The sequence below is a fragment of the Pavona decussata genome, unplaced genomic scaffold, assembly GCF_977016875.1.
Source record: "Pavona decussata unplaced genomic scaffold, jaPavDecu1.1 SCAFFOLD_248, whole genome shotgun sequence".
NCBI lineage: Eukaryota > Metazoa > Cnidaria > Anthozoa > Scleractinia > Agariciidae > Pavona > Pavona decussata.
In genome coordinates this window covers 398453-420885 of record NW_028145652.1, presented here as the reverse complement: position 1 = coordinate 420885, position 22433 = coordinate 398453, and the positions used below count along the sequence as shown (strand labels likewise).

Genomic DNA, 22433 nt, shown 5'->3' with positions numbered 1-22433 from the left:
GTTCACTTGAAAACCATCCATCATGGTTTGTTGCTGTAAGTTTCATCCAATTTGTTTCGCTTCACTGGATTCGTCCAATGACATTGTCGCGACTGGATATCGGATACAATACACTATAATAACGGCTTTTACCGTCCGGCTCAGTTGATAACTTTTCCCGGGGGCTGCTTCGACCTCTTTTTCTTTGTTGTTCATTCCAAAACATCCGTCTGTATTTAAAATCTCCTTCGCAAGTCACAGTGGGTGTAAAAAAGGGAAATCAGTATAAAATTATAAGTGGCCCGTTGCACAAATAATGTTTTAACTTTTCCAAGACTTATGGTGGAAACTTTTTTTTATACTATGGTTAGAGGTGCTTTGACTGTGACTAATTTGATTTTTTTGCCGCCATCGTTGTCCTTCGGTGATCAGCATCGGTTTAATTAGGAACCAAAGCGTGGTGAACAGACTTCCTTTCTTGCAAACTAAAGTGACCGACGATAGATTGACTACAACACCGACGACATTAAAATCTTCAGAAAAAAGTACGCAGACGCATATACAAATGACGTTACTTCTGGACCTAAGAATGCTTTTTTGGTTACTTTAAAATAGAACAGGTTGTTTTGAGGTATATGTGCGTTCTTATCTGGAAAAGATCGCTTTTTTTTTTCTTTTTTTTTTTCTTTTTTTACGATTTTAAAATATGCCTTGCCTGCATGCAGATAAGTGTAATAAAATATTTAAGTGTAATAAAATATTCAACAATGAACAATGATGTGAATTGATATCGTCGGTCATGACATCAACGATAACGTGGGAAAGAAAAAATGCCGATAGATTAGTCTCGGTTCGACAATTACCTCCAATGGGCACTTAAGAACCACTTGGGAAATTTATCGTTCCTCTAATTGAGCAGATGAAGGTCTTCATGAAAATCTGTGGCCTGATACTGCAAGGCGGATTGCTTGAAATAAGATCACGGCAGCGATGTTTTCTGTTTGCTTTCTCTGCTAACCATTAAATTCTCTGTTTCAACAATTATGGTCTTCATGACAACTTTAAAATGCTGACCTGCAACGTAGCTTGCTTGAAATAAGATCACGATAGCGTTGTTTACCGTATAGAATTCTTGTTCTTATTTATTAAATGTGCCAACCATTAAAATGAAAGAACTCTTTGTGCCAACAATCAAGGCCTGAAAGCTGATGCAACGCAATGCACAGCTTGTTTTTGTAGCTTTAGGTTCGTTGGTTTGTTTTTCATTCATGAATTCCATATTGTGCCGAATGATTTGTGGCTTGATGTCCTTGATAGCATTCACGTGATACATATCATATCAGTTTTCATTCGGACATCGATTGAACAACAGGATACATGCAACCGAGGGTGGTTGGCGGCGGATATAATACTCGTATTTTGTGGAATTTTGATGCTATGCAAAGATAACGGCACCTTAGACCTTTGAGCGTGTTCCAGGTTTAAGCTAAGACCAGACTTGGGATTATGGCACACAAGGTACTGCATCTCCTGTTGTTATTTCTTATTTTATAACTAAAAGGACTGTTAACTAGACCTTCTCCTGCCGTTGAATTTTTTTTTTTTTTTTTTTAATAAATGCCCAGGAAAAAAACGCCCCCCCTTTTTATTAAAGTTCTAGGTCCACTTTTTGATAACCAACGTGTTATTAACTTTCACACACATACTAATATTTCGTGGAAATCTGGGAATTTTCATCACATGAGTTAAAGTGTGCTCACTGTCTGCCCGTTATGAGGTACCATGTTTACTGATAGTGGTCGTCGGTATGGGCTTCCTTTACTAAGTGCAAAAGTATTTTAGATATGCTGAGTGGATTTGACTCAGTTGTATTACACTCTTTTTTCTTTTAAGAACGTCTAATTTTGGAGCTGAGGCTGAACGTTCTTATATTTTTTTTTTTTTGCAATTTGAGGCTGGAAACGTTCTTAAGATGTTCTTAAATTACATGGTATACGCTAAATCAATGCGGACGTGACCAAACCGAGATGTGTGTCACCATTGTATACAAAACATGCCCTCAACTATTTTGGTTAATTTACATTTGTTACCTTGATTTTATATACAGATTAGCAAAATACTAAAAAACGTTCTTAATCGACTCTCAGCCTGAGGGATGTTCTTAATGCGTTCTTAAAATTTTGGTTTATCTAAGCCTCCACGTTCTTATAAAAAAGGCTCTTATAAAAAAAACAGAGTGTAATTAATAGTCAATATATACCTTTCCCACTTGTCAACTTTTTTTGTTTGTCTAATATCCAGTCATGTTTCCGTTTTCTTTCCGTTTAGTATTTTTTCCTTGCTTTCCAGTTTCTGCCCTACTGAGAGTGTTTTCAACATATCGGAACTCAAGATCAGATACAGGCATTGACGGTTACTGACATCCAAATATTGATGTAAATGTTTTAAGGGAATTTGGAGAACAGACCCATAGTGCATTCCATATAGTGTATGAATTTATTAGTAGACTCGTTCGACTTTTAGTTCATGGGCACCCATGAAATGGCAACATTTATCCAAAATACTTAAAATGTTATTTCTTTTGTTCTCAGGTCTTTTAGAGGCATATTTGTGTAAGCTAATGTAGTTTATTCTGCTTGGATCTTAAAATTTAAGTCGCAGTAGGTTTTAGGGAACAGAATCAGCCCTGAGAATGATGTATTATTCAGTAAGCAGCGCAGGCATACTCGGAAAAAAAAAATCCGAGTGCTCCTATCAGGAGTCGAACCTAAGATCTTCCCATTACTAGTTCGGATGTTTTAACACTGAGTTACAGGAGACTCGTGGGAGCTAAGGCCATTAAACTAGGTTTCATGGGACAAACATCCTGCATACTGCTAGGATTGGAATGTCATGTGTGGCATATGCGCAATGGAAATAAATGTGATCGAATATTTTAAGCCTTTACCGCATCTTAGATGGAACACAAGAGGAAAGATGAATTAGTTTCTCGTGGTAACGAAGGTTTGCGGCGAAGTTTTGCCACAGAAAATTCTAGTTCATCACTGAAATTTAATAGTGCAAATTTCTGAGGCGACTTAAGGCGTTCCGAACAGATCAGTATCCCACCGAGCTGTTGGGTGCCAGTAAGCTCGTATAGATGTCACAACATGGATACCAAAAACCTTGCATTAAACCACGGAACTGACTACTTAGCATCCTATTGATTGATTGATTGATTGATTGATTGATTTGATTGATTGATTGATTGATTGATTGATTGATTGATTGATTGATTGATTGATTGATTGATTGATTGATTGATTGATTGATTTTTTTCAGGCCACATTATCGTTCCTTGCAACATTTCTGTTTGTTCATATCGACATCGTCAAATCGCAGCACTCTCCGTGCCAGATTCAATCGTTTTATGCTGGGCTGTACGGTTCTGGTCAAGGGAATCTTCTTCGAGTTCACTTAAATCACAGCGGTGTACCAACTTACCTGACGTTCACTGGCTCTTGTGACGGAGCAGCAATAAAGTTTACAAGTGAGTTTGTCAATTTGTCTAAAATTCCTAAGTGGGAGCATTTTGAAAAGACTTCCTGCTATAAGCCGTACTCCCTTGACCCTTCGTGGTGGTTTTGTCGGATTTTGAATGTATCGTGGTATTTCATCGTGCTTCAGTGTCATACAGAGTGACTATACCATTCATATTAAGGTATTTTTTTAAGCTGCTTTAGATTTAATTCAAAATGTCACATCGACCTCTGTTCTGATCCTTTTTCGTTTTAAGTTTTAAAGAAACAGACAGGCCACGAGTTGGCAACAATATACCATCAAATCAAGCTGTAAAAAACATTAAAGTTAAATTAAGTTCACAACAGCTTGCGTCTTAGTAAGATTTTTAATACACGCTATCCCTGTTAACAAGGATGCATATATGTTATTTGTTAATTGATTGATTTTACTGACTTATTTATTTAATTATTTTACTACGGCGTTCTCTTCTTGCCATGGAAGATAAGTATTGATGAAATTGATTTATAGTGAACAGCTTGACTATTGAGTAAAATAAGTGTGTCCAAATGAAATTACATCATAAATCAGTCAATGTACCCATCCATCAATCAAGCAAGCCATCAACGATGCCATTAGTCAATCCGTTAAAGGCGTGCGTAGACGAGAAGGCCCAAAAACATCAATTTATCGCTCAGAAACCGTGCATTAATCATACCTTGTATGCATTATTTTGTTTTTATGAACATCTCAAGAATTCACGGAAGAGCGCAGGGAAATCAATGGTACATTGGTGGTGTCCTTCCGCTGGGCAGTGGACAACCGTTATGTGGTTGCCGTAAAAGAAGCAGTTCTGGGTTTAGAGGTGAGAATCTTACTCCAGTATTATGAACATTAATTATTTAAAACAAAAACGGAAACACACAAAAAGTGATTGGTACTGGCTTTTCTTAATTCCGAAGAATCGTTTCCAGAAAAAGCTTTAAAGAAGTGGTCAAATTGTGTACTGAATGATTTGCCGCATGATCGGAAACGACAGGGATGGCGTATGTGCGAGCCTGAGAGCCAAAGCCAATTTTTGCGGGGAAAAAAAATTCTAAAAATGGACATAATGCCCTTTTGTGGTCTTGATTACATGCGCTCTACAGACATACATAGTCACAGTTACACTCTCATTAATACCTATTATGTCGAGAAAGTAACCATAATTTGTTTGGCAATGTTTAGGCATGTTTTTAATACCACTATTTTATCAACTGATAAAGAAAAGTACCATCGATCGGTTAAAGTATAATAAGCGTTGGCAAGTGATGGAAACCGGTGCCAGGCACCTTGAAATTAATGTAGTGACTGAATGAACTTTGTTCTTCTGAATAAATAAGGTAGCAATTCACACCAAGTTTGTTTTGTCCTCAAATTTCTCTTTCTTCTAGTTTGCTCCAAAGAAAGGCTCTTGGGAGGAAGCCCTCTATTCAGAAAAAAGCCATTGGTTCACTTTGAGACCTGCCTGTGATCAATGCTACGAAGGGCTCAACAAGCTGGAGACTTTATCAACACCACCACTGTATGTAAAGTCCGAATCTTCCGGCATTCCTTTCTTTGGAGCACAGGCTGATACAAGGGCATGGTTAGAAATCATGACTACCGCTTGTTCATAAGGTTATAATTTCCACTATATATTTTTTTCTTTTTGTAACGAAATAAAGTTTTCATTGAGAATGATATCGATGTGTTAATCAGTAAATGACACAGGCATACTCGAAAAAACAATCCGAGTACTCCTATCAGGAGCGAACCTAAGACCATCCGATTACTAGTCCGGATGCTCTACCACTGAGCTACAGGAGACTCGGGGGAGCTAAGGCCATTATTATTTTGGTTTTTCTGCTATCACGTATGAAGGGGTAGATGTTAGTTTTTAGGAAAAGTGACAGAAAATATGTATTTAATTTATGCCAAGTTCACTCTATCACTGTGTTACTCCCCCTCTTCCTCACGTTTGTACCTGGTGGCGCTAAAATATGCAACAACCTTCTCAACAGGTAAGGACAAGTAAAGCCCTGGCAGCAGTTAAACGAGAGCTTTCATCTGTTCATCTGGCCCTAGCGTGATAATTTACTTTTTAGCTTTTTTTTTTTTTTTTTAATGCACGGCTTTCAAACACTTCCTCCTTCCCCCCCTCCTTTTCTTCCTTCCTTGCAATTCTCAGCACAGTTTAGTTCCAAAAGAGAAAACGTGTTGGCACTTCAGGAGACCGATGTGCAACCAGCCATTTTTGAAAATTCGAGTGCACTCTCCACAGAACTTTAAAAATGCCTTCGAGGTACGCTGACTGGATCTTCATCTTACCAAACTTTTTTTACTTTAATTTATTTTATTTTATTTTAAAAAATCATTTTAAAATAATGTTCCATTAGGCTAATGGTATCCAACCCTCCCAAATTTAAGTAATTCAATCTTGAATAAACTTTTTTTCCGGAAGATGGCTATTCGCAAGCCAAAACACCTTTCCGAGAGAGAAAATCTTTGTGGACAATTCGAACTGACGATTCACTTGTGTTAGGATGTTAATTCCTGGAATGAGGTTTTCTTTGTTAACCGGACGGTATTTTGAATGTCTGTTTCCAAAATAACGCTTGGAAAGGTGTATACAGCCAAAAGTAAATTTCCACAAGACTAAAAAGGAGGAAGTTAAAGTCAAAATTGGGCGACAAATAGTTGGCTTATAGTCTAGCAGGCCAAGCTGGCAAATGGTACACGTAATTACACGTACATTAAATCGTTAACTTAAACCTAAATATTTTGAGAAAAGTTCATAAGCCGTAAAATTGAATTGACTTTAAATCTGTTAAACAAAGATAGCTGAGGTTAATTTTCCTCTTACCCCGTTTCCGTTTTCTACCACCGTTTGCTCCGTCGGTTTGGCTTGGCGCGATTGAAAGAGATAGAGAAACTTCTTGGAGTTTTCTCTTCCAACTCCCACTCAGTGATTCGAGAAAACAATGGATATTTTTTTTCCACCTGTTGGTTTACATGTGATATTCTTTTCTTTTAAATCAATTCGAGGCTTTGGAACTCCCTTATAGTAAATCATTTTGACTGTTCCTTTTTCCCCTTACCTTGCAAAGAAAATACCATAACGAAAAATGTTAAACCCTTGGTGAGATTTGAAGCTTAGCTCTTACCTTTTCTCCCTCTCTGCAACTCCTTCGAACTGAAACCATTCAACACTGACATTGCAATTGGGAGAACAAAACGCTTTCCCCATTCAAGTTTGGTTAGCTTATGCTAAACATCCAGCAGGGCGTTAAAGTGTTTGTAAATTAATTACCTTGATTCAAAATAAACGATGCGATTTCATTCTCAGCCAATTAAAAGTCAGAAATGCGGTCACCAACCGAAATGCAATTGTTTTCTTCCTGGTGACACATTTTTTTAAGCTGGTAGGTTTTGGACCCAGTTTGTGAAAAGCGATAAATCTGAGCGAAATTTTATTATTATTTTTATTAGCCACTATTGACATCCACCACCCAATTCCTCAATTCGAAAATGAAATCAGTCAAAATAGGTTAATTTAATTGCAACCGTTAAATTAAGTTAGTAAGACAAAGGAAAGCTATTCCGCCCCCCAGCATTGCTTATGTTACTGATAGAAGCCAAAAAATGTCGCTGGAGTGATGCCTATGGTTTAGCGTTGGTTTTATATGTAAACTTGGCAAAGAAGAAAGCAATTCTTCAAACTCAAGGCAGCTTTTGATGAATAATCCAATTTATTACTGCCTAGAGGTTCATTATACATTTTTTTTTCTCTCTTTTCTGTAGTTTGATTTTTGCAAAGAGGTAAATCGAGGTAAATGGTACGCCTTTGGGTTTATAAGTTTCAAACTACTGTACTCGTAAAAAACACATTTTTCCCCACATTTTCCCCTAGATTTTAAATTTAAAGTGCATTGAACTAAAGTTGGTTAACCGAATTTGTTGCCGTTTAACAGGTACCGGTCCCTGTCAGGCAGGGAAACTTCACGGTTGAGTTAAAAGCTCGTTCGCTGTGCTATCCCCATTCATAACTGAAGAATTTAAAACATGTTGCATTCCGATGACATCGTTCAACTTCTTCCTTACTTCTTCTTTTTAAGGCATATTCAGCTCTTATACCCATGGCCATTCCCTTGTCAGCGTACCTAGTATTCATCCCTACTGTAAAATTTAGAAGAAGAAAAAAAAAAAACACGGTAACCTATTCATAAGTCTTGAACGGCAAATACCACCCGCACTTCACAAAAGTTTTAGCCCGCGTAACCTGCTATTCGAAAAATGGCTTCGTTTCATCTCCTTTCAGAGTGACGTAATATCGGTCAAAATTCGCCCAAACCTAGAGAGCCGCAATTTAAAATCGCACAGGGACGTTAGCCCACTCGATACAGGAAGGTTAGCTGCGAGTCAGTTTCTGCAATGAAATTGATCGGTGCTTTATCGATAAAGCTTTCTTTTTTTTCCTGCAAAGTTTTTCTCGAATGCTTGATCGATTTTGATGCTCTGCTAGCCAGACTAAAGCTTGTGAAGCGTTAAAAGACCAGATGAACCAAAAATGAAGTTATTAATTATTCAGCATTGTCAGACGTTTAAGGGACTGAAGTTGAAAGACGCGAATCACAATTCGCAGACAGCTTTGCATATAGTAAGGTAAGAACATTTTGCCTTTCTGTTTTACTTTCTTTTTAACTTCCTCCCATCTTGCTTTTTTTGTCTGCCTTTGCAATTAGTTTACAATAACTGTTGCGACTCCCGTTGACTTTATTTGTAGATTTTTAGTTAAATATTTTGATTTTAGGGTTATTTGTTTCGGATTAGGTACTAGTGGAAATCAATTTTTTTTCCTAATTTGTTGACACGAGTGGTTACTATAAATCGGTAGTTTATTTCTAAAACACTAAATTCTAGTTCAGTGGTTGTACTAATCATAAACATTGGATTTTTTTTTGAGGAGGATTTCCGTTCCCGCTCTATGAAATTTTACGATAAATTGTGAACGTCAATGGATACCCGTACAAGAATTGTATAGGCAGTGATCGGTTGACAAGTTTGCAAAGATGTGTTTGACAAAAAATGCGATAAATAACCTTCAAGCAACATTACAGCGATTTGTTTCAACTGTATAATATTTTGCTTTTACTGTATAGGGAAGGTCTTCTCTGAGAATGAGGTATTATTTGGTCTAAATATCTTCGCTTGTTATCCGGACAGTGGTTTCATGAGTTCAGTTTCTACTGCCTCAAGATAACGAGTTCGAAAAACTACATACTTCATTATAAGAGCAATACTAAAATGATTAAGACGTGTAAAATGGTTCATACGCGGTCAGTATTTTCACTACCGATTTCAAAAACACGTACTCTGATTTAAGATGCACATATTAAATGATTCAAGGATGACGAAGATCAGAAATATATAGTTTTTCGGAAACGTAAGCCTTTTAAAGCGTTGTAAAGTTCTTCAGCGCCTCTGTTTTTTCTCGCAGATTTTCGTTATGTTAGTCTTTTTGGTTTTCACAGTAAAACTGCCGTTAATGAATTTTACAAGTTATCACCTGTCCACCACTTAACCAGATAAGATTAAACTTGGAACCTTAGACCAAGACCTTTAGTCTCTAAACCAATTTCCATACAATCATTCTATAGTTAGTTTTGAAAATTTCAAGAAACGTCGTAATATTTTCCTTTAGTTGATAAACAACCCTCCTCCCCTCCCCCTGCTTCACATTGCATTGATATTCCTAGGAGAAATAAAAAATACTCTGCTTATCAGTTTACAGGAATAGTTTTAAGGGACTCTGTGGTAGTTAAGTCTAAAAATGATTGATTTTTCTTTCCTCCTAGATGCAGGGTTTACTACTGGTGTTGGGTTCTGTTCTTTACGTCGCTTCCTTTTCCTCAGCGACATCACTCGGTAAGCTTTGAAGTGTTGGGCTTGTGGCTACGCAATTAGATCATCACTTCATCAGTTATTAACTAAGTAGCAGAGACAAGGTAGTTTATCAAAGCAAGAACACATTCTATTCAAGCTGCTTTATCTTCTAAAATACGCGCGAGGTTTCTACCTCCTCCCGCGATAATTAGAGACGGAATCGAGTGCTATCGCACCGACAGCGTAAAATCCAGCAATAAATATAAATATTTTATTTTGATCGTGCAACGTTCATTTCTCAAAAAAAAAAAAAAAAAAAAACGGAGGTAGAGATGACTCCTGCCATTCGTGTTTGGGTTTTGCTTAGTAAATCTCTTGTATTTTTTCAAGGCGATGCTTAACCATAAATTGTCCTCGTTTACCCGTCGGTCGGTTGTACTTTAGTTGCAAATCAGTTGTTTCTTTCTTGGTCATTAGAGCTTGTTCAGTCAGTAGCTAACGTTTCCGGAGCTTAACATAATCCACAGATTTCCTTCTCTGTAAAAACCTTAAAATGTCCAGGCAGTTACGCTTTGGTAATCATTCCCTCTATTCTCATAACCATCGCATTTGCTCAATTATTGGCATTACAAGGAGAAATTATTAGCTGATCATCATTGGGGCTTAATGGCTGTCCTTCGTTGCCGAAGATGACTGTCTTGTGTTTGAGTTGAGGCCTATCTCAAACAAGCTCTCATGTGGGCGGTCAGACCCGCTCAGGATCTGTATCTGATCTCGGGATCTGGGGTTTATAAGGTTAACGAAGAGAAAATGGAACAGTCCGAGGAAAGTAAATCGTTGAATGTGAATTCGAAGTTTAAACGAGAAATACTACAAATAATAAAAGAAGATACCAACTCTTCTAATTGTTTGAAAATGTTTACTTCGAAGAATCGTCTTGATACGGCACTCATATTCTAAAGGGAAGCTATATATTGAATATTATAGAGTGATGGGAACGAGGATTTGGATGGCAGGTTGATATTTGAGATGTTTATCCGATGATATCATCCATTTAATGGACTCATCATTTATATTTGTCAGTCAGCTATCGATGCCGGGAACAATTGGAGACGCTTTGAGGTCATTTTTCTGTTAATGGTGTCGTAGTGAAAACGTTGCCAGTTATCAGTTGTCCTACTTGAGTTCGAGAAAGGATTTCTTACATGAACATTTTAACATGTGTCAGTTGCTAGACTTAAGCCCAGGCTATAACCTTATAAAGAAAGAAAACGCTTGATGGGGAGATGCATCCAAATTGTTTTCTAAATAGTACACATTCTTCGCAACTTGTGATTTATTAAGGGTGCGTTTCCGGGAGAATCCTAAAACGGATTTGTGATCTCAGATCATTCGGATCATGGTGCATCAAAGGAATCGACGAATCCTTGTCCAGAGTGGACTCGTCGCCTCCTTTGATGCACCATGATCCGAATGATCTGAGATCACAAATCCATTTTAGGAATCTCCCAAAGAAACGCACCCTAAATCTATATGCTTTTGTTACTAATTTCCCTACTTGTTTTCAGAACAACTACGGCACTACAAAAGAAGTCCCAGTCCGTGTCCGCCAGGATGTCCCGGTCACTGTGCTCCAGCGTGTCAAGTAACTTGTTGCTCCCCCGCTCCTCCACCTCCACCTCCACCACCACCACCACCTCCCCCACCGCCTCCTCCCCCACCTCCCGGTCCCCCAGGTGTTGATGGGCCAATGGGAGCGCAAGGACCTCCTGGACCAGATGGCCCTAAGGGACCTTCAGGGCCTATCGGTCTGCCAGGTGCAATTGGACTTCCAGGCCTTCCTGGAGCGCCGGCTGGTAAGTTCTTTTGCCTTTCAAAATTTATCCAGGAAGTCTAGTTAAAGGGGCCAATCCATGAGTATTTTTATGTTTCTAGTTTAAAACCGTTAACCGTTATCACAAGACACACTGTACACCGGAAAGTAGAAAGCACTTAACTACCAGGCTTCTACAGTGTGCTAATGAAACGAATGATACTAATCGTGTTGTTTGTGTAGTTAACAAGTTCATATTTGACCTTCCACGTTTACCTAATCCTAGGCCCACCAGGACGTGATGGTCCCATGGGACCCCCAGGACCCCCCGGAAACCAAGGCGCCGCTGGCGATGCTGGACCACCCGGTAAGAACACTTTTATGCAATATCATGTTATTCCGTTTCTCCCATAAGAGCACACCTCTCTTAACTCACATGGTAATTGCTCAACTTCGATTCAACGGTGATTGGTTCGTAAAAACAAAGCTAAAAATAATACAAAAAATCCACCCTTCATCTGATCTGCATACATATTATCCTCACTGTTCACTAAAATGTCATGGTACTCGTTGGGGGAGTTTGTTTGAACGTTAAGACAGCTCGTCCTTAACTTGGTGTTCATTGTCTTTATTCTCACAAACTGAATGTTTGATGAACAACATTGCAAGGAGTAACTGGGGCTTAAAGGGGAAGTATCACGGGAATTTTGACCTTTTCTGGTGAAAATGGTGCGACAACACCTTCACTTAGTTACAAAATAATTCTAGAACACCAAGAGAAAGAAATCAACTCAATTCTTGAAAGGAAAAACTCATGGCCTGCTCTAGTGCATTTTGGGAACGAAAACGCAAGAACTTGAAAACAGTTAGCCTAACGTTTCTTCAAGTTGCAGTCCATTCTAACCCAGTCCATCTGTGGCCAGAGACACTCATCGATAGTCTTAGTATACTTGGGTGACAATCTACACCTAATTCGAGCAATATTTTTAGGTTTCTGTTGATCAAAAAACGTTTTGGAGTTTTTGATATAACATCAAATTCCCGTGATACTTCCCGTTTGAGAGGTTAAACATTGTGAGCTTATAATTGTTCTCTGTTCTGTTATGTAGGACCCCCTGGCCTTCCCGGTCCTGCAGGTCAGCCAGCTCCCCCCGCTGGTCCAAGCCCTTGTCCAATGATATGTTCTCACACTTGCATCCGATCCTGCCCGCCACCATGTTGCCGTCGATAAGTACTTGAAGTCGCTTGAGGGCGACCATGTTGTCGTCGAAAAGTCCCTGGAGACATCCCGCCTGCGAGCGGTTATGTTGCTTTAGTTTGTCGCAGTTTGAGAATGGAGTTTTCTCTTTTTCTTTTTTCACTAATAAAATGATTTGCCAAAAGCAAAAGTGTTCGTTTTGTAATGTTTCCTTAGCATTTATTCAGACAGTGACACAAAGAGCATAAAGAAGAAAAAAACAAAGCAAAACAAAAATCTTTTCAAAATACGGTCCTATAACTCGAACGATATGGGAAATCACGTTTAATCCAGAAGATCTAGTACCCGTGTCAGGTGGATAGAAAACGGTTTTCTATTATAGTTCCATTTAAGTAGGGAAAAGTTAAGGATTGGAGGTACTACCATCGAAGAAAGAAGACAGCATCAATGGTAAAACGTTTACTTTTATTTCTTTATTTTAACCCAGTTGAACGGACATAATCTCTTCCCCCGTTCGCGTTACAATATATATTATTATTTCTCGCTATTATTTACCCATCAGGCCCATGTGTTGCAGTTTCCAAACTAAGGAGTCTGTCGTCTAGTGAATTTTTCATCTGTATTGAAAACAAGCCTTCATTTTTCTTTTTTCAAATTTTCCCGAACATTCTAAAAATAACAATGGCGATACAAATTTAATTGATTAAGGCTATTTGTGTTTTGTTTTGTTTTTTGTCCTTGTTTTTGTGTCGTTCTCCATTGTTTTTTTTCTCGTCTATATTGCTTCTATTATTCCTATTGGTGGTGATGATGATGATGATGATGATAAACATTTTTATTTATTTATTTATTTGTTTATTAATTTGTTTATTTTCTGCTCAAGGTTTTGTGCCCAGTTGCTGCTACTCTGTATAATTTTAAAGAAAACACAACACCCTTTTCATTTTGAAAACATGTTTCGACCGTCACAACAGTCAATAAGTTACAGAAATATACAAATAAATACATAACACTAATTAGAAATACAAATGAAAATAGTAACAAGAACAATAAAAGAATGCTTGACTACGTGAGAATTATACATTCTTTTTTCTCCCCGTTCTTCGGTTTTCATCCCTCCAGGAAAGGCAAAATTTAGAGATACCAATTCGATCAGGAACAGTGGACGAATTCCCATTTATTTATTATTAAAGTTCTTCGGCAACACTTTGCCGAGAAATGAGTTGATCGCCTCGTCTGTTACACCAGCAAAACGCTCTTTTACCTTGATGCTCTCCTCAAGCGATGAAAACTAGGATACATCACCTGTGAAATATCTCAGTTGTGGTTCGAACATATTTTTGTATTTTTGTGAAAGAATTTGTCCAATGAGAGGCAAGCGAAAATACTTAATGAATTATACATTACCATACATATACCTGGCCTGATCTATATCAATTTATCGATGGATCTACCTATAGCATTAGTGCATAGATCATTTATAAATGGCTCCTTGAACAGGACGACGCCGAATATGACTAACAATAGGACCTCACAAGTCGCTACATCAGCCTTTACCTCCTACGCAACGCTCTTCTACGATAGTTCACGAAAGTCAAGTGAAATCGCACTTACAATGCAAATCGCCGCCAAAAGAAATCTCTGGTAAAAACACATTTCAAAAAAGGAACGTAAAGGGCCTTAAATGAAGTATGTGTTGTTGTTAACGGCACTTGTGTGTCCTCGGCATCCCCCGCATTACTCATAGCAGACACGGGTGCTAAGAATTTTAATCCATGTTGTGACGTCAGAAGGATTCTTGCCCACCATTGGTCGCCCATCCAAATCTGTTTTGACATAAACTGAGGGAGATGACACGCTCTGGAGGGTCCTCGTTAGACTGCACTCGGCTGTGGCACATTTGTATATGAATTCGTGGTGATGGTGAAGCCTGCTTTTATGCTGAAAATTAAAGACATCTTTTGAATATCCCGTGACAAAAATTGTGTGGTTGTGGTATAACTATTGTCAAGATCATACCGTGGTTAATACTACATCTTGCCACTCATATAAGTACGATTTTGGAATGAGGGGTTTTCCTTGCGCTAAGGGCGGATATGATTCCAGACTGCTACCCTTAGCCGTTAATTTAACCGTTAACTCTTTAGACGCGTGATCTTATTTCAATAAAAGAAGTCGCCATTTGATGTCTCAAAGCGCACACTGAGGCGTTAAATAAGTTGTATAACGTTGGGCGGTTGCAGGTTTTATATTTGAAAATTAACTCAAGTACTTTAAGGCTTGGTTATTTGTCCTTCAAAGACCCCCAGCAAAGATTTTAAGGAACCTCTATTCTCTGTCGAGAAAAGAATTTACACTATAAAGGAAATTGATTCCATAAACTGCCTGACTTTCTCGACCAAACGAAAGTCTTCCTAAGTGTCACGTGACATTCCTTGGTTCATGACGTCACATAACTTGTTTTTGAAAATGGGGAACATTTATACTCCACAATTTTGAAAACGTTTGCCATTAAAATGTTCGGTATAACTGTGCCAACCTAATTCCGCCTTTTAAGGTGGTACTCGTTATTTATCTTTTAAGATATTTAGACATTTGTCATGTCACGTGACCCATTTTTCTTTAATTGACCGTTACTCTTAAGATGTGGACATCATTAAAAGGCGGGATGACAAAGCCCTTAGAAATACTCATCAAGTAAGCAACAAACAAGATTGATATAATGTAGCTTTTTGTTCCCCATATTTGAGTAAAGATTTTAACCGTTATAAGTCGTTCTCAGGTCACGTGACAAGAATCTGATACAGCAAATTTTGGAAAATTAATAAGGACACCGATAATAAACTGTTTGCCAAGTTTCACAGAGATCAGACAAATGCTTCCCCTCCAAATAAAAATGTGCATAACAATTAGGCTGGTCAAGCCTTAATACACTTGAGAAATCACCCTCCACGCTAACCCTTTGTTTGGTTTTGTGAAGCCTTCTCTCTCTCTCACTATGAGACACCAATAGATTGTCTCTGTTCTGAATCTCGAAAGAGGAGGAGGCAGGCTTTTTTCGCAAGTAAACCAAGTTGTTCAGAGCAGATGTCTTTTCCGGTTTTGTTTCACTGGGTAAAAAAAAAAAAAAAGCCGCAAAAAGGCTTCTGCTCTCACAGGCAAGAGTCGGCGTCCCTGTAGGCGAATGTTTGCTGACATCATTGTTTACATTTTTCCTCATTAGCATACGACTTAACTCATAGAAGCCGTGATCGTATATATGAAATAAATGCAAAAGTTGAAAGAGCTGATAAAGTTGAGCAATTTGAGCAATTTTGATGTAATATGATATGATAATCTTTATTTATCCACGGTACAAAATTCGTCAGCTTTAACAATGCCTAACACTAATATAATAAAAATTTTTAAATAAAAAGAAAAAGCTGCTTTCCACGAATGCCGTGCATTACAGTTCTTTGAGTAATCGTTTAAATTGCCCAAGGGACTCTGCTTCCCTTAAGTTACAAGGAAGACTGTTCCAGAGAATGGCGCCACTATAGCTGAAGCTGTTTTTGTAATAGTTTGTACGCGGTAATGGAACATTGAGTTTATTTTCAGAGTCCCTTAGGTTATATGCGACGTCTCGCCTTTCAAATTTAGAACTAGGATAGTTTGGAGCCAACCGGTGCTGGCAAGCTAGGTTTTTCCACCCCAGAAGTTTGAGAAGGTGACCAGCATCTACGTCTTAGCTTGAGTAGGTCAAAACACGGGCTGCTCTGTTTTGTAGCTTTTGAACCTTATTCCGTAAGGTTATCCCACAGTTTCCCCAAACAATGTTGCAATAATCAAAGTGTGGCTGTATTAAAGCTTGATATATTAGTTGTAACGTCGCTTGAGGGACAAGGTTCCCTTTTTGTTTTATGGCCCCAATACCAGAAGCGACTTTCTTTGTTACTTTCTCGATATGGCCACCCAATCAAGTGTGTCATCGATGGTCACTCCAAGTGATTTTGCAGTAGTGGCCTGGCTAACTTGAAAATCATTAATTGCAAATGTCGGGAACTCTTTGAGAGTACTTAGCCTCTGCCTAGATCCAATAAGCATAAACTCGGTTTTAGTCATATTTAGAGTAAGTTTATTTGCTCTCAGCCAATTGTGAACATTTTCTAAATCTTGATTTAGATGCAACTGAATATTGTCTGCATTATCACCTGCGTATGTAAGGTGGGTATCATCAGCGTACATCCTCGGCTCACAATTTGAAAGACAGTTTGGAAGATCGTTGATGTATAACAGAAATAGTAATGGACCTAAAATCGTCCCCTGGGGAACACCACAACTTAATATTAAAACAGAGAGCGAGAGCGAGAGCGATCCGTTGATGGAGCACATTTGAGTACGATTCTCTAAATATGACTTAAACCATTGGTGCGCGTTACCATATATGCTGTAATTGCTTAATTTTGATAAAAGGATCTCATGGTCAACTGTGTCGAAGGCCTTTTTGAGATCTAAGAAAACAACGGCGTTGATTTTGCCGCGGTCAATATTGTGCGCCCAAGTGTCCGCGGCCTCAAGGAGAGCCGTGGCAGTTGAGTGAATAGCACGAAAGCCTGATTGATATTTACAGATTATATTGTGCTCTTCTAGGTAGGCATACAATTGATCATAGACGATTCTTTCAAAGACCTTGGCCATAACTGAGATCACCAAAATTGGACAATAATTATTTAAGTCGTCCCGATCGCCTTGTTTAAAAGGTGGGGTGACCTTTGCGCATTTCCAGTCATCCGGAAATATGCTTTGACTTATTGACTGGTTAAAAATATCACGGATAGGAATGCAAATGAGATCTGCACATTCCCGAATCAGCCTAGCAGATATCTTGTCAAGGCCAGCTGCCTTTGACTTATTTAGACGATTCAAAAGTGAGAGAACTTTATTTGTACTGGTCGGATGGAGCTGAAACCGTTTATCTGTGCCAGTAAGGTACTTTTGATAACCATCACTATTTGAGGAATCAATATTAATAGTAAGTTCTGGACCGATAGTAGCAAAGTGATTGTTAAATTGGTTCGACAGCACAATTGGATTTGTTACTGATACTCCATTTACTTTCAGAGATGTCACCGATTTTTCCCAGATTTTCGCGAAGTAAGTTCATTTATAGCCTGCCAGGTCTTTTTAGAATCGCCCGTATACTTGTTAAAACTATTTTGATAATAGGCTTGCTTGGCTAATCTGATTTCGCTATTTACTATATTGCGTTGTTTTTTAAAAAGTGACCAGTCATTTGAATCATTCGATTTACTTGCTTTAATCTTTAGAATATCCCGATCATGCATTCGTTTCTTAAGCTCAGAGGTAATCCATGGGGAACTACGGGTGCGAACACGCATCGGTTCTCAAGGGAGCATGCTTGTTAACAATAGATACAAACGAGCTTTTCCATTGTAGTCACATTTCATTGGGATCAGTTGAATTGTATATGTGATCCCAATAATGAGATGCAATATCGTTCCGAAAACTTTATTCGATTAAATTTTCGAAAGTTTCTGTAGGTTATAGCATTCTGCCCACCAGACATTCCATTCACGGATAATTTTCGATAGGCAAAAAACTATGCTATGATCGTTAATACTGATATGACGAACCCCCGAACACACAACTTTATCTGGACAATTAGTATAGATATCAATCAAAGTTGCAGAAGACGGTGTTGTTCTGGTTGGTTCAGTGATAAGTTGCTGTAGACCGTAAATATCAGTGATACTCATTAATTTACATGTATTATTGTCATATCGAGTGGCAATCATGTTGCAGTTAAGGTCTCCCATAAGAAAATATTCAATATTTTCGGAATCGAGTTTCCCAATTAAAGTTTCAAAAGGTGAAAAAATACCAATAGGAGAATCGTGTGGTCTATACCACGTGGCAACAACAAACGCTCTTTCAGCTCTTTGCAGGCAATATTGAAGGAAATATCAGCCATCAAAAAATGGACGGCAAATAAATGTATGGAAATTTAAAACGCACGTACAGAGCGACGGTTTTTGCTCATTTTTGCTGTTTTGTGGAGCTGTCTTGAGTTTTAAACTGAAAAGAGTGTCTTAAATATAAAATACGGTCGTGTTTGGTGCATCCCGAAACTCACATAATCACTAATCCTCGAGCTTACCATTCTCCACCTTTACATTTTTAAATGAATTCTTACCTCGATTTGCAAGCTTTTATTTCGAATTGCTAAGGCATAGTCTTTGTTTGCATTCCAGAAGAAACTAACAATAAACGAGCCTTCGACATCTGTCTTGAGCATGAGAAATTCTGAAATAAAATATGAAATATGAAATATATTACAATATGTTACTTAAAACTGGGTCATTGGAGAATGCGATTCTAGTCTTGACTGGTTTAGCGGTATGGCATATGAGCCATTATACCATGACTACGAATATGGTAAGTGTACATATCAACGAGAAAAGGAAATGTCACTAAACAGCAAGATTTGGCGATATTTTGTGATTGTTTGATCATATACCTGTTTTATTTGCCGAGTCATTGCACGAGCCAGTAAAAGACAAACCACTTGGGGTAATTGTTTGGTTCTTCTGGAAATGGACCTTTTTAACTGCTAGAAGATTCCCGAATCCCAATATTCCAGTGCCTTGCGCCTCACGGAAAAAAGACTGAATGAGACATGTTTCCGTCTGTAACTTTGCAGTAGAGTAGGAGAAAAGAGCCACTAACAACAGAATCAAGTGCACCTGAGAGGGTAAAAAGAAAAATAAATAAATAACTGGTTGAATTTGGTAATAAAAGCACCTTGAATCACTGAGCCAACGGCGTTAAATAGCTAATCCCAACACAAACCATGGGCTTATTTTCTGTTGAGGGGTGCGGATTACCTTTTTTCGGGGCGGGTGCAGAATATTTGAGGAATGTGTTGGCTATTTAACGAGTTATTTACCTAAGCAAACGCTTGAAAGTGGCAATGAGGTTGCAAGACTTGCCTTCTACCTTTCAACCCGACTAATGACAAGTCATTTTTGCCAGGGTGAAAGCTTTACGAAAAATATACCTACACAACGGAAGCGAACAAAAATAAAATATAATATGGATCCCTCGTGAACCGGATTGATATCTAACTTGAAATTCTTGTTTTCTCTAAACAATACTGAGCATTCCTGGTTTTGCAAAGTCATGAGGCCATAGGTGACCCCTATAGCGAACACTCAAAGCAGTCTCATTGATGGTCTTGAAGCGTCTACTGGGATAGCACTAACTCTGCCTAACATAAGACGCTACACAATCCAACATCTCACCCCGATGTTGTTACAAAACAAAGGTTCACAGTTGGTTCCTGTTTCTAAAGTTGGATAGAGAGAAAAAAGTTGGAGCCAGATTCATGAAGCCCACCAAAGTTTAGCTGTATCCTAAGTATCATTTCTTAACAACAGTCTATTGTTGGAATAATAGTTGGCTATTGATAAGAAGCAATACTGTCCCCTTCTAAAGGTTGATTTTCATAGGTTGTGAAATAGCAGCTAGAGTGGTTTTCAATTCAGTGCCGAAAGATGGAAACTACGGTAATTACTCTGGCCAATCATAACAGACATAAACAGTATAAACAGCGCAATGAACCAGGCAGAATTCAAGAAAATTCGTGCATGTGAGCAAGGTACAATTGATTTCGGCTTTCTTATTGGTTAAGAAAGTGGCAGGAGTTTTGTTGACGAATCAGAGAGCGCATTAAAGCAAAACGAACACGATTTACTTTCGTCACCGGCATGGAATTAAATTGTTTCTTTGTTAATTTAAAGTGGTGTTAGTTAACGTTGCCGTAGTTTTTGCAAGCCCTGTGCTGAACAACATTCCCATTCAGAATTCCCAAAATTGTTTACGTTGCCTAAGCAGGTAATTCGTTAGAACTAATCAGAGATAAAAGCGCTTCACATGAGAAGAAATACGAAAAAAACTATATTTTTAAGTATGCTATTGTGTTCCTATTCGCTTGACTGGCAAGCCCAGGCAAGAATAGCCAGAAAATATAGATAGATAGAAAGACAGTGATTAGCGCTATGTTATTCAATTAAAATCAGGTGATAATAAGGATATCATTTAAATTCCACTGAACGAAAAAAAATCCTGACAACGGCAACTTTATTTCGAAGAAAAAGGAGAAAGAACAGTCACAAACCATTGAAAAAAGACACTCTTCATGGTCGGCTTGGGTTTTTGAGTATACCATACATAATGGGGGCATTTAAATTGGGATTACATTTTTTACCGTTAAAAAAATGAGCCTTTCTGGATATAAAGTGTACTTTTTCAACAACAATCAGCAAAATTGGTATTTTGGAGAAATTTACTGGAATTTTTGGCAAGCACTGTTGGTCAAGATGGCGAAATATTGGCCAAATGGTACACATTTTACAGTTATTCCTGCTCAAACTAAACTTTGCCGCAAAAGTGAACAGTACTGCTCATTTATCTCTCATTTGAATGGGTTATCATATATGGCATACAATCAACACAATAAATTAAGCGTCATATGAATATCGTGAATTACATTCAATTTCCAATAAAATGATAAAGTCGTCAGTAAAAAATCAGTTTTAAACTTTAAACATCAGTATATCTGTACGTCCAGATTTTATAAAAGCATTTGCCACATTCGTACAAGAGTATTAAAAAAATACTTCTCGACTTCTTCCCACTAAATACTTTTTTTTTTTCGATGAAAATATCAGTTTACTTCACTCTTCAATCAAATGGTCAAAACGTACGGCAGAATAAACTGATCTCTTACATGAAGTGTTACTGAGCTCATGTTTGATGTCCGATACGGCTGTAGAGTATGTTGGTTTCCTCCCTTTCTATTTGGTCAGGGGAGAAATTTCATATCTTTCAAAAGTAAACAAACTCTGAGGAGGTGGTCATGCTTGTCCAATTCTGCTCTTAACATTAATTTTCGGGTAATGACTTTGTTTGCTTAACCTGACAGAGGGAAGGAAAACAAAAGAAAAAAAACAAGCAAGCACTTATTCAGTAGCCCATCTAATCCCATTACCAAATCACAGTTCCAAAATTAAGCTCTCGTCATGCAGTTACAATGGATGAAATCTTAAATTTAAATTTAAACAATCGAATGTAAGCGCTTTGCCAGTACTTTTCCGTAATGTTTCCCACCATTACTATTCAAAAATAATACTTGTGGAGTTTTCTTTTAGTCAGAGCTCCGGGAAAATGGTTAATGTAATATTCTGGCAGCACCAAGAGTCGAACATACCTTTCTCCCCAAACAAATCTCTGGTATTTGCATCAACATTATGCGCAGAAACTCCAACTTGGCGTTGAAAATAAGTTGTTGATGGGATGCTGCTTTAGATCTCCACTATTCCAGCTTTGGTAACAACGCTGCTTTCCTCCACCCACGCAAATAAACCACTTGTAGCACGGCAGAGATACTTTATACACTTCTCAATCAAAACAATGAGAAGAATTTCCCTGCTAATCCAAGGAAGCAGCTTCTAAGCAGACATCCATCCATCATATTTATTGATGTGCTCTTTAACCTTCATGTAGTTAACTAGTCAATTAAGAGATAATTACGAGTGTGTCAACTAGACTCATTGCAGACGATTATAGATGTTTAAGTCGATTAAGCAGGAAAGTTGATGAGCGGCCTTCCTGCATACTTCATTTTGTCGTAAAGCTGTACAACGCACTGCACCTAAATCGAACAACAACAACAATTCTCATTTTTGCCAGCTCGCTTTTTTTGTGAACCTGATTTCAGCGTTATTTGTTTAAACAGGGTTAGAAAGCGACGTCATGATCACGTGGTGGACAATTCTTGTCAGGACACAAGGACATGAAAGTTGGCTTTGTGCAGGCGCTCGGAATTTCCCGAAGGCCGTTCAAAGTACGGTTAGTTGAGGTGGATAAGCATTGAAAGCAATATACTCGTTCAAGTTTTTTGGAACTAGATACCGTAATACAAATTTGTTATGACGCTTGCTGAAATCTGCGATGGAGCCCGCACTTCAAATTCATTAGTCT

The 22433-nt window shown here is 38.1% G+C and overlaps 3 protein-coding genes across 3 annotated transcripts; 2 read left to right on the top strand and 1 right to left on the bottom strand.

Moving 5' to 3' along the window:
* The first annotated feature begins 1240 nt into the window (after window positions 1-1240).
* Window positions 1241-5557, top strand: LOC146457097 (uncharacterized). Its single transcript, XM_085092371.1, has 4 exons — window positions 1241-1497; window positions 3301-3508; window positions 4233-4342; window positions 4911-5557. Exons 1-4 carry the CDS (start codon window positions 1486-1488, stop codon window positions 5133-5135), a joined length of 555 nt encoding a protein of 184 aa, XP_084948497.1. The 5' UTR covers window positions 1241-1485; the 3' UTR covers window positions 5136-5557.
* A 2326-nt stretch (window positions 5558-7883) lies between these two features.
* On the top strand, window positions 7884-12582 carry LOC146457096 (uncharacterized). Its single transcript, XM_085092370.1, has 5 exons — window positions 7884-8160; window positions 9354-9423; window positions 10950-11237; window positions 11481-11561; window positions 12304-12582. The coding sequence occupies exons 2-5, from the start codon at window positions 9354-9356 to the stop codon at window positions 12423-12425; spliced, it is 561 nt and encodes a 186-aa protein (XP_084948496.1). The 5' UTR covers window positions 7884-8160; the 3' UTR covers window positions 12426-12582.
* Window positions 12583-12836: 254 nt separating this feature from the next.
* Window positions 12837-22096, bottom strand: LOC146457095 (uncharacterized). The gene is made up of 4 exons (XM_085092369.1): window positions 21661-22096; window positions 18910-19135; window positions 18586-18695; window positions 12837-14333 (listed from the first exon to the last, which is right to left on the bottom strand). Exons 1-4 carry the CDS (start codon window positions 21697-21699, stop codon window positions 14130-14132), a joined length of 579 nt encoding a protein of 192 aa, XP_084948495.1. The 5' UTR covers window positions 21700-22096; the 3' UTR covers window positions 12837-14129.
* Window positions 22097-22433: the final 337 nt, after the last annotated feature.